This window comes from Syngnathoides biaculeatus, chromosome 2 (genome assembly GCF_019802595.1).
Source record: "Syngnathoides biaculeatus isolate LvHL_M chromosome 2, ASM1980259v1, whole genome shotgun sequence".
NCBI classification, from domain to species: Eukaryota; Metazoa; Chordata; class Actinopteri; order Syngnathiformes; family Syngnathidae; genus Syngnathoides; species Syngnathoides biaculeatus.
In genome coordinates this window covers 26,922,562-26,932,915 of record NC_084641.1, presented here as the reverse complement: position 1 = coordinate 26,932,915, position 10,354 = coordinate 26,922,562, and the positions used below count along the sequence as shown (strand labels likewise).

At 44.2% G+C, this 10,354-nt stretch overlaps 1 protein-coding gene across 2 annotated transcripts; it reads right to left on the bottom strand.

The window, feature by feature from the left end:
• Positions 1-2,057: 2,057 nt before the first annotated feature.
• zgc:66479 (uncharacterized protein LOC327541 homolog) lies at positions 2,058-9,775 on the bottom strand. Of its 2 annotated transcripts, XM_061844160.1 has the most exons (6): positions 9,166-9,775; positions 6,847-7,062; positions 6,608-6,756; positions 6,147-6,309; positions 3,413-3,842; positions 2,058-3,310 (listed from the first exon to the last, which is right to left on the bottom strand). In XM_061844160.1, the coding sequence occupies exons 1-5, from the start codon at positions 9,442-9,444 to the stop codon at positions 3,447-3,449; spliced, it is 1,203 nt and encodes a 400-aa protein (XP_061700144.1). In that variant the 5' UTR covers positions 9,445-9,775; the 3' UTR covers positions 2,058-3,310; positions 3,413-3,446. The 2 variants fall into 2 exon arrangements, with proteins under 2 accessions (XP_061700144.1, XP_061700135.1); XM_061844151.1 differs by having other exon boundaries at positions 2,059-3,310; positions 6,608-7,062; positions 9,166-9,772.
• Between the last annotated feature and the right edge of the window lie 579 nt (positions 9,776-10,354).

Genomic DNA, 10,354 nt, shown 5'->3' with positions numbered 1-10,354 from the left:
CTGCATCGCTGCAGACGCTGCACTGATCTGTCTGTCAATCTCCTGCTCCATTCTTCCCTCAAAATTGGTGAATTAAAAATAAAAATAAATTGCTAAAACATTTCTTTCCAATCTGATCAGTGACAAATTTAAGAACCTTGAAGCCGCTATTTCCTTTAAATAATTTATGTCCGCTTGCCCTTAATTTGTTTTATTTTGAAATGTGGCCAAGCATGTTTCTCTCGTGGTAAGCGCCTGGAACTGCCATGCTATATCAGTTGAGTTTTTACATACATTTATGCAATATTTTTGGTCCCCTCTGCCCTAGTGGGCAAATTAATCTCGGCTGCAATCATCTTCAGCATGTGATTGGATAAAGAAAGAGAGAGGAAACGCAGGTGCTAAGCATTTGTTGTCAGCCAACTTATAGTTTGAAGTCAACAAGGAAATGCGATACAGGAAGAGGAAGGACAGCAACAGGAAGCAGTTAGTTGTCTCGTGTCTGTTATTCGAGGGCGCTCCAACATGTCTGCCTCCCACTTGTGAGGATAGGAGTTTGAAGTTTACTTTTCCTGTGTGGAGTTTGGACAACAAATATCGAGATTCAGTTTTTTCCCCCCACTTCGGAAGTTCCGTTTTCTATCTGAGCGAAATGCTCCAGAGGTACATACAGGGAAGGCTGTTCAAATTCAATAAATGTTTTGGGTAGTTACCGTAATTTCTGAACTCTAAGCTGCACCTGATTATAAACCTCACCCGGCACATTTTTAAAGGAAAAATCATTTTATACGTACACAAGCCGCACCTGTCTATAAGACGTCTGTGCCCACATTGAGACATGAGATATTTACAAAGAAAGACTGTGCACAGAAAGTTTTCAAAGTTTTAATAATATACCTTAGCTTTTATTTCCAAACATTGCCCGTGACATGGCAGTAACAAAGCAGCAATATGGTAGCAACGCAGCACGAACAGGGCTGGGTTAAAAAAAAAAAACCAAAAACATACTGGTAAAAGTCACTGAGACACGGCAGTAACACGGCAACAACACGGTTCAGCATATCTGCTTTTATTACCTCTGAAAGCTTGTTTTTTTCATCTTTTTCCATTGCTCCAGTTCTTCCCGCTGCCGTTTACAGCGTGCCACCATCGATTCATTTATGCCAAGTTTACAGGCAGCAGCTCTGTTTAATTCTTTATCTTCCAGCTCGATTGCTTTTAACTTGAAAGCTGCCTCATATGAATTTCTTCTTGCAGTTTCCAAGATGAGGGTCTGTTCATGCTAATTTCATTCATTCACAAAGCGCAAAGTTCCATTAAACTTGCGTCTTCCTCGACACATCTATTGCACCTGTCTCACTCTTACCTTTTCTTCTCGAGCGCCCCTGGCGGCCGTTTGCAAAAAATGCTTAAATTATCCGCATCATTGCATAAGACGCAGGGTTGAAAGCGTGTGACATAAATTCTGTCTTAAAGTGCAGAAATTACGGTAATTTCACCTGTTGCTGATGAGGATGGTCCAACCCGATATTGGGTCTAGGAGCCCACTTCTTTTTCACACAGGGCTACATGACTTTGAATGTTTTTTCCTTAATAAATGAAATGCTTTGCTTTTTAATAACAGCATTTTCAATTCACTTGGTTTGTATTTGTCTGATATCTACATTTGATGACATCTTTAACATTAACGTGGTGAAACTATGCAAAAAAAAAAAAAAGGGTTGAAAGCGTGTGACTAAAGTCCAGAAATGACAGTAATTGCCTTTATGTAACTTTTATCATATTTTTATGAAAAGAAAAGAAAATGTTACCCATTATACTTAATGGCCTGCGGCAATATTTCAGAAATAGGCCACTGCGGAAGTTTACCGACTAAGCAATTCATTTCAACAACACTTGAAGGAAAGCGCCTTTTTATTTTTCCTTGATCTAATGATGTTTTCCCGCAAAAATTAAGATGAATTAGGATATTTGACTTTCCTGAAGAGATGACAGTCTTTCTCGTGTACCTTGCTTCGTGCAAGGTTGGTAAAAAAAAAAAAAAAAAAAATGAATATGACACAGTCACTTTACAAAAGGGAACTATTGAGTTTATTTGAATGGGTAAAATATACAGCAGTTCTTAAAAGGAATACTGGACTGGAGTGCAGTAAACCTGTCTTTGAAACATGAATACACAATATTGTTTCCAAATGTTTACCAAAAAAACCCAGATTTTTCTGCATTGCATAGTTCTTGTAATGATTTAATGTCTCACATCCCTCTGAAACTTCCTGTCTCCCAGATAGTCATGTGACATGACAAATTGATGCTAAGCTCAGGGGGCATACATACACTATTTGGGCGTGAGTTGTTGCCTTGAGAATTATTATTTTTTTTGTATTCTATAATGCTGGTTATGCAGAAGGTGACGAGCTAAACCTCGCATCAATCTGCTGTGGTCTTATCTTTAGTTTTTTTTTTTTTGTTGTTCTTAACATGGTGACTACAAGTTCTTCATCACAGAAAAGAAGAAATCACCCGAATGTAACGTTAACTCGCTGCACTTTATCAGTTGGTCTGAAGAGCAGTATGAATTATGTTTTTATTTTTGTTAAGCATAACTATACATTACAAGCAACACATGTATCTTTTCCTTGAGAACCTCAAGGTTGAGGTTCTTTGAATGCTGGAAATTGTCGTCATAATTTTCAACTTAAAGCACAAAATTATTTGTTTTACTTTGTTGGAAAAAATATGAATCATTTTTAAAAAATGCATCTTAAATTAATCTCAGCACCTATTTAAATTTGTGGCAGTTGTTTCACTGCAAACTGTCCCCCCCGAGGGGAAAAAAAACCCCAAAAAAACCTACAACTCTAAAACTCCCAATACATATTTCATTTTTGAAGCTACGTGACAGCCATTTCTTTCTAAAAATCTCCAAGCTCTACAGCTGACCTTTTAGTCTTTATTCCTTTCTTTTTTTTTTTTTTCCGCCCCTCACACACGTTCAGGATTAAGGCAGACAGGGAAACGATGCAAACCGCGTCCCTACAGCTTTTAAGTTAACAAGAAAATGCATGCCGTCGTGTAGCGTACAACCCGAATTTTGCAAGAAGTGGAAAGACAGAAAGTGTTTACAGGATAAGGCTCTGGAGGTTTTGTGAGGTCAACGACAGATAAACCTGATATCTTGTCATCCGACTTCAGTGGCTGAATTCACGAACGAGCCGTCTTTCACGGACGGAGCGCCAGCGTCACCGGTTGTACTGTACGCTGCACGCAAAGCAAGCACTTGATGCCTCACTATTTGTCATACTGTCCCTGGAGACTTGGAGGAGTTCTTCCCCTGAAACACAAAAAGGGAGAATAATAGCAGCGAAGTGACGGGGCAATAAATCAATTGGACTACCGTGCATAATGTGGCAAATTTTTAATTTGCTTCTCTTACTGCCTCACAAACGTTGTCTTCCGGTGCATTCGTCCTACAGTTCGTCATTGTCGAGCTCCTCTTCTGACTCATCTTGCTCAGCTGATCTGTCATCATCGTCATCATAGTCGTCTTCCTCCGGGTGGGCTTCACCCTTATCAAGTGGTAACTCCTCCACGAACCGCTTTTTATCACTCAGAATTACCTCCTCGCCTTCTGCGTCCGTTCCGGGGGTTTCTGCGGTTTCCGGCGAGGTAAGCGATTGTTCCATGTGCTCGGTAGAAGAAGCCTTGTCGTCTGAAGCTTCCTCCACCGGCTCATCTGTGCCAGACTCCACCGCTACAAGGTTGCTTCGCTTCTCTGCTGCTTCTTCTTCTTTCTCAACAACAGTTGCTGGCTCTCCCTTAGCTTTCTGCATGGGCTCGGGTACAGATTTACCAGCTCCTGCAATCTTAAAAAAAAAAAAAAAAAAATGGAATAAATGCAAGCAAGAGTGGAAAACGTCTGCAGTTGGATACTTTTCTGGCTGGTTGGGTTCTCTCACTAGAAGAATTTAAGCAGCCTTTTTTCAGACATGTTCTTTGGATGGAGCAACCCTTAAATAACGGAGTTAGCTGTCAAATCTGCAAATCTGGCCTTCCGTGTATTCTTCCATCAACTTGCTATCCATCAATCCACTACCTAACTCTTTTCTGGGTCAGGTCGCAGGGGAAGTAGATTCAGCAGGGACACCCAGACTTCCGTTTCCCTAGCCACTTCTTCCAGCTATTCCGGAGGGATCCCGAGGTGTTCCCAAGCTAGCTGAGAGACATAGTCTCTCTCCAGCGTGTCCTGGGTGGTCCTCGGGGTCTCTTTCCGGTGGGACATGCCCGGAACACCTCACCAGGGAGGCGTCCAGGAGGCATCCGGATCAGATGCCCCAGCCACTTCATCTTGCTCCTCTCAATGCGGAGGAGCAGCAGCTCGACACTGAGCCCCTCTCAGATGACCGAGCTTCTCATCCGTTCTCTAAGGGAGAGCCCGGACACAATGCGGAGGAAACTCATTTCGGCTGCTTGTAACCTGGGATCTTGTTCTTTCGGTCATGACCCACAGCTCGTGCCTACAGGTGAGAGTAGGAACTTAGATCGACTGGTAAATTGAGAGCTTCGCCTTTCAACTTAGCTCCTTCTTTACCACAATGGATCGGTACAAAGTCCGCATCACTGCAGACACTGCACCGATCCGTCTGTCGATCTACTGCTCCATTCTTCCATCACTCGTGAACAAGACCCCAAGATACTTGAACTCCTCCACTTGGGGATGGATCTCATCCCAGACCTGGAGAGGGCACGCCGCCCTTTTCCGACTGAGGACCACAGTCTCGGATTTGGAGGCGCTGATTCTCATCCCAGCCGCTTCGCACTCAGCTGCGAATCGCTCCAGTGAGAGAGAGAGTCCAACTTATTACTGGCAATGCGGACCAAAGTCTGACAGCGTTCGTACAGGGACGGAACAGTTCGTATCAGGAGGTTCGGTACCCCATACTCCCGAAGAGCCCCGGATCAACTTGCTAACATCGCCTATTTATATGTTGCCAAAGCAGTGATTTATTCAACTCTATTTATTTATAGAGCACACACACAAAAAAAAAACTGTCAATGATTTCATTGACATTTGTTTTTTCTTATAGTGAAGGAAAAAAAAAGTCTATTAAAATGGAAAATCCGATTTTTTTTGGGGGGGGGGGAACCCATCGTGCAGTCCTACAAATAAAAGAAGTTGTTTAATGGCTGGGGCATCAATATTATAGACAAGATGTGGGTAGTCCAGTCATTACTTACATATAATGCTTGAAATGCCATTAGTAAATTACACATAATTGCAACTGATGTATTTTACATGTAAAATATCATTGTGCACTATATGCCTCTTCTGAATTTTGTCATATATTTTTCAATCAACTTAATTAGTATTTTTCTGTTTGATGATGGTTTGCATAAGTATGCCACTGACCCTTTATTGAAATGTCATTCAGCTATTCATTTTCCGTACCGCTTATCCCCACTAGGTTCACGTGCTGGCAACTATCCTAGCAGAGTGCGCAAGAGGCGGGGTGCACCCTGAACTGCTTGCCAGGGCACGCAGAGACAAGTTAGAGTCCTCAATTAACCTACCGTGCATGTTTCGGGAGTGTGGGAGGAAACCGAAGTCCTTGCAGAAAGCGAAACCAGTCATCCACTGTGGCGCTCCATTGTAAGTGCAAAAAATTAAATTCCAACCACTTCCAAGAAGACTCAAGCATAAATATGTATCTATTACAGACCCTATGTCAGGCAATTAGTTGCTTCCTTTACAAAAAATGAATGATGGTTGTAAGGAGGGGGGCACGGTGGCTCAGCTGGTAAAGCGTTGGCCTCACAGTTCTGAGGACCAAGGTTCCATCCCTGTGTGGAGTTTGCGTGTTCTCCCTGTGCCTGCGTGGGTTTTCTCCGGGTTTGGTACTCCGGTTCCCCCCCACATCACAAAAACGCCGCTTCCTGCCCGCTGACAGCCGGGATAGGCTGCAGCAGTCCCGCGACCCTCGTGAGCATAAGCAGCTAAGAAAATGGATGGACGGATGAGGTTTGTAAGGAGCAGAGAAGCAAAAGAGAACCTTGGCCCTGTGCAATTTTATTTAATTTGTATATCTTTCACAAAACAACATCTGCTACCGTTTTCACACCATCAATCATTAAAATTTTTAAAATTAAAAAAAAAAAAAATTTCGTATTACCTGTGAAACCTGCTTTTGTAGGTTGTCCAGTTGAGCCCTGAGTTCCGCGTGAAGGTTGCCGGTCGTGGAGTTCTGTTCCTGAACACTCATTCGAACCGCGCTGATCTGTTCCTCCACGTCGGCCTGCTGGAACTGCGCCGAGCGTTCAGTCTCCAGCGATTCTCTGAAGACGAAGCACGAGAATGCTTTTTGTTGTTTTTACTTCTAATGAACTAAAAGTATGCCGGGTTATGTGGCAAAGTGACCATTTCATGTAGGAAGCCTCAAAGCAAAACACGTTTATCATGAATTCAGCCTCGGCGTTTTTTTTAAAGCTGGGCGTCGTTTCATAACGTGCACACGAGGCCTTGGAACAACACAGAGCTGTAAGCCAGCCTGGCTTGAACAAAGCAAACATAACATTACGGGTCAGAGGAGGGGAGTTATTTCCTCCCCCAGCAGAAAAAGCTGCTTTCTCCAACCTGAATGCTGCCATCTCGGTCTGGTACGACTTCAGCTCGATCTGCAGGCCCATCAGGTGTGCGGTCTGCTTCTTCAGGATGTGCCTCAGGGAGTCAACATCATCCAGCACGGCTTCTGCCTTTTCCACGCGCCCCATCGCGGCTTGGACCTGCTTAGACAGATCAGCGCTAGATGTAACGAGACCTTCCACCTGAAGCCTGACCCCCTCGAGCTCCTCGGCCTCCCGTTGAAGTTTTGCCTGCAGCTGGGTCAGGTCCGCCGCGGACGCGACAGACTGCTGGATCTCAGCCAGGCGGGATTTCACCTCCGTGTGGAGTGAAAGCACCTGAGCCGGGAGGTCCAACGCTTTGAGGTGCTCTGTGCTAGCTAAGGCCCCATCCACCTGTTTCTGGGCCATCGCATACGACTCTTCCAGAGCATTGAGTCGACTTTCCACATCAGTCGAAAAGTGCACCTGCAACAGAGAAGCACAAAGAACGATGCTGAGTGACTTCAAACCGCTATCGGTTCTGGGCTGCAGCTTGTTGACCGCTAATTAATCCAAAGTACAGAAGAGCCTCGGTTCTCGACCACAATCCGTTCGAAAACCGAATCAACTGCCGCGCGAATAATGTTATTTCTGTTTTTTTTTTTTTTCCAGGGGGTTTGTTTGAATTGACAATAACAAAGCGCGTCGTGGGTGGGTCAGCAGGTCTGGCCGCGAGCGTTCTGTTATTTCCGGGTTTTGTTGGGGGCGTTCGAGTACCGATTTTCCTTCAAAAACAGAAGAAAAAAAAATCTCGAGCTTTTTCGTTCGAAAACCAAAAATCTTGAGATTTTTCGTTCGAAAACCGATTTGTTCAAGGACGGGGGACGTTCGAGAACCAGGGAAATTGCACAATGTCGAGGTTAAAAAGTAGCCCCACTACGTCCCTTCAGCTGGAAATAACGGGCCTTTTGCAATATGTTTGAACAACAATAACCTGCAATTTATACGTGGCTTAGTTTTTAAATCGAAATCAGTTAACTTGAAGACCATTGATAAAAGGTACAAATGGCGACTTAAACGTACAGAACATGACAGTCTACAGTGCTTGATCATTGACCTGGTCTTCAATTCAGATCAACATGGTAACGGTTTGCTATTTCGCTGATAAAGTGGTCAGAAAGTTACTGGGGCTGTGGAACGCAAACTGAGTCCAAGTGTTTAATGCATAAACTTTTGTTGTTTCAGAGTGACCCACATATCCTAATTAATCAGGGCTTGGTTTGTGTTAGACCTCTTCATTTCTCAAACTTAATTTAGTTCTTCACACCAAGACAATTACAGAAAGTCTACGCTTGGAATTTTGTAGGAAGAGGTTGGAGAAGGCCCTCCCCCTTTTTTCTAGAACGACTGCACCCCGAGCATAAAGTCAGGCCCATATGCCACATTTTCGGTTCGGGTAGGTGGAATGCGAACATCTTTGGGCTCACCAAGATTTTTGAAACAGAGAGCTGCAATCTGGGTACTTATTAATGTGAAGGAATATCAGTTTGAGACATACTTCTTCAATAACACGTGTCTAAATTGCCTTTACGTTATTATTAGATCATTAATTTGAAGATGCTTGTCACGTTAACGTGTTCTCCAATAATTTAGAAACATACATGTCACTATGCAACACTTTATATCTATAAATATCTGCCAGTGTTAACATCTTCAAATGATCACTTCTGCAACATTATTAGAAAATGTTTAAGAGCAGGCCTGCAGGCTTTGTGGTCCTTCGGGGCTACCTATAGTGCCCGGGGGCACCATGTTGGTGACCCTAACTGTAAACCAGTGATTCCCAAACAGTGTGCCGTGAGCGATCTTCAGGTGTGCCGTAGGAAGTTATCCAATTTTATGTAAGTGTTTAAAAAAAAAAAAAATTTATTTCCAAGAAATAATTACCTTTATTCATCTATTTATGCAGTGAGGCACAATGACAGACAGAACAAAAAAAAAAAAAATCCTCTTCTATTAGATGGCAGGAAGTACATACAGTAATTAATCGATCCATTTTTGGTGACATTTACTTTTGTTGGCGTGCAGTGCGATTTTTCAATTGTAAAATATGTGCCTTGGCTCTTTAAAGGTTGGTAATCACTGCTGTAATCGATCACAACGTGCATTTAACCGCAACAGCAAAAACATTGATTTTGACACAATTTATTTTGTAAAACACAAATTTTGCTGGAGGCCCAACCCCAAAGAACTGAGTTCAAGCTTGTCTGTTAACCTTTCAGGGTAAACAGTGTCTGCCCTTGTCTTCCAGTATCACTGAAAGTAGAGACTATTTTTAGCCACGCCACATTACGGATCCAGTTTGTGTGATTATTAATAATATTATTTATATCGACACGGGGACAGCAGAATGCGGAGCCACCAAACGCAACAGCTCTGCCGCAAGAAGGGAATATATAGAATCGGTAATGCTTCCTGCAATCTGGATCAGGCCAGGTCAGCTCAGGTCAGTGGGTCGACGCAGCTCGCCCGCTCGCAAGTGTCCGCAAATCACTATTTGCGCGCACGCATCGGAACTCGAGACCTTACCATGTCGTTAGTCTGTCGCGCGGTCTCCTGTGACGCCTGGAGCTTCACCACCTTCATCTGCATGCCCGTCAGGCTCTCTGTCAAGTGGGTCATAGTCAGGTGCTGCTGGTAGCAGAACCACGTTCCGGTGGCCCCGCCGAATACAACGACGAGGCATAAAAACAACGCAAACGCGTGGCTATTCCCTCCGGATCGAACTTCGGATTCGGGGATGTCACTTTTGACGTGGTCCTCTTCGTGCTTGTGGTTGCCCTTCCCCTTGCGATGCTTGGCCGTCATTGTGGCCGCATATAGGACACGATGTTCCGGGAGCGGAGGGAGCGGGAGGCGCGGTTAGGTCACACGCGCCCTGCAAACCTTGACGAGGCTGCTGTAATCTCAGCCACCGATGACGGGAAGCTCCGGGAAAGGAGGCGTGCACAGCACCGCACGGCCATTCAGGAACGGTCGCCGTCCCGCGACTGGTGGGGGGGAGCTCCGAGCGGTTGGCAGGTTAGCTCTTAATTGGTTCCTATTTTTTACTCCGGGTGACATCCGAGATTTGTGCGCCTGCGCGCGGAAACACCGTCGCTGCACGCCGTTCTATTTCCGTGAACGGGGGCCGCGCTCTTCTCTGGCGCTTTAACCCGCTTTCTGTGCGAAGCGTGCTTTTCGCATGCTGAACACGCTCGTTGCACCCAGTCAATTTCCTTCAAGTGTAGCCAGTAGTATGACAGACTCTTATAGTACTTAACATTGAATTTGACACCAAAAGTTATGGGAGACCCCCTGCAAAGTGAAAGGAGACGTCTACGAAACTTGACACCACAGGCAAGAGTCTTAACAACCCAGTCAATTTTGAATGATTGAAAAAAAAATAATGCCAAGTGTATAAAAGGAAGCTTCATAATCATGAAAAATCAGGCTATTCTCTGCGGCCCTGTTTACAGAATCCTCTGAAACCAGACCGTCCTAAACGGTCAATAAGGTACCACTACTAGTTCCAGAAAAAAAATGGATGCAACTCAATCTAACAGCATTCTCACGCCTACACATAAAGTAACTATATTATTTGGAATATTTGGCTTTTCAGCAGCATTGCAACAAGGTGCTGGAGTTGGCCTCACAGTTCTGAGGATCCGGGTTCCATCATTTTGGTGTTTCCGCCCAGCTCATTGAAACCCTACTTGAACAAAGCAACTGTTGTGTG

Coding starts and splice junctions, on each gene's coding strand:
- zgc:66479 (XM_061844151.1), bottom strand. CDS start 9,444: ATGACGGCCAAGCATCGCAAGGGGAAGGGCAACCACAAGCACGAAGAG. Junction 7,063..9,165: donor CGCGACAGACTAACGACATG/GTAAGGTCTCGA, acceptor TCTCTGTTGCAG/GTGCACTTTTCGACTGATGT. Junction 6,310..6,607: donor ACCGAGATGGCAGCATTCAG/GTTGGAGAAAGC, acceptor CTTCGTCTTCAG/AGAATCGCTGGAGACTGAAC.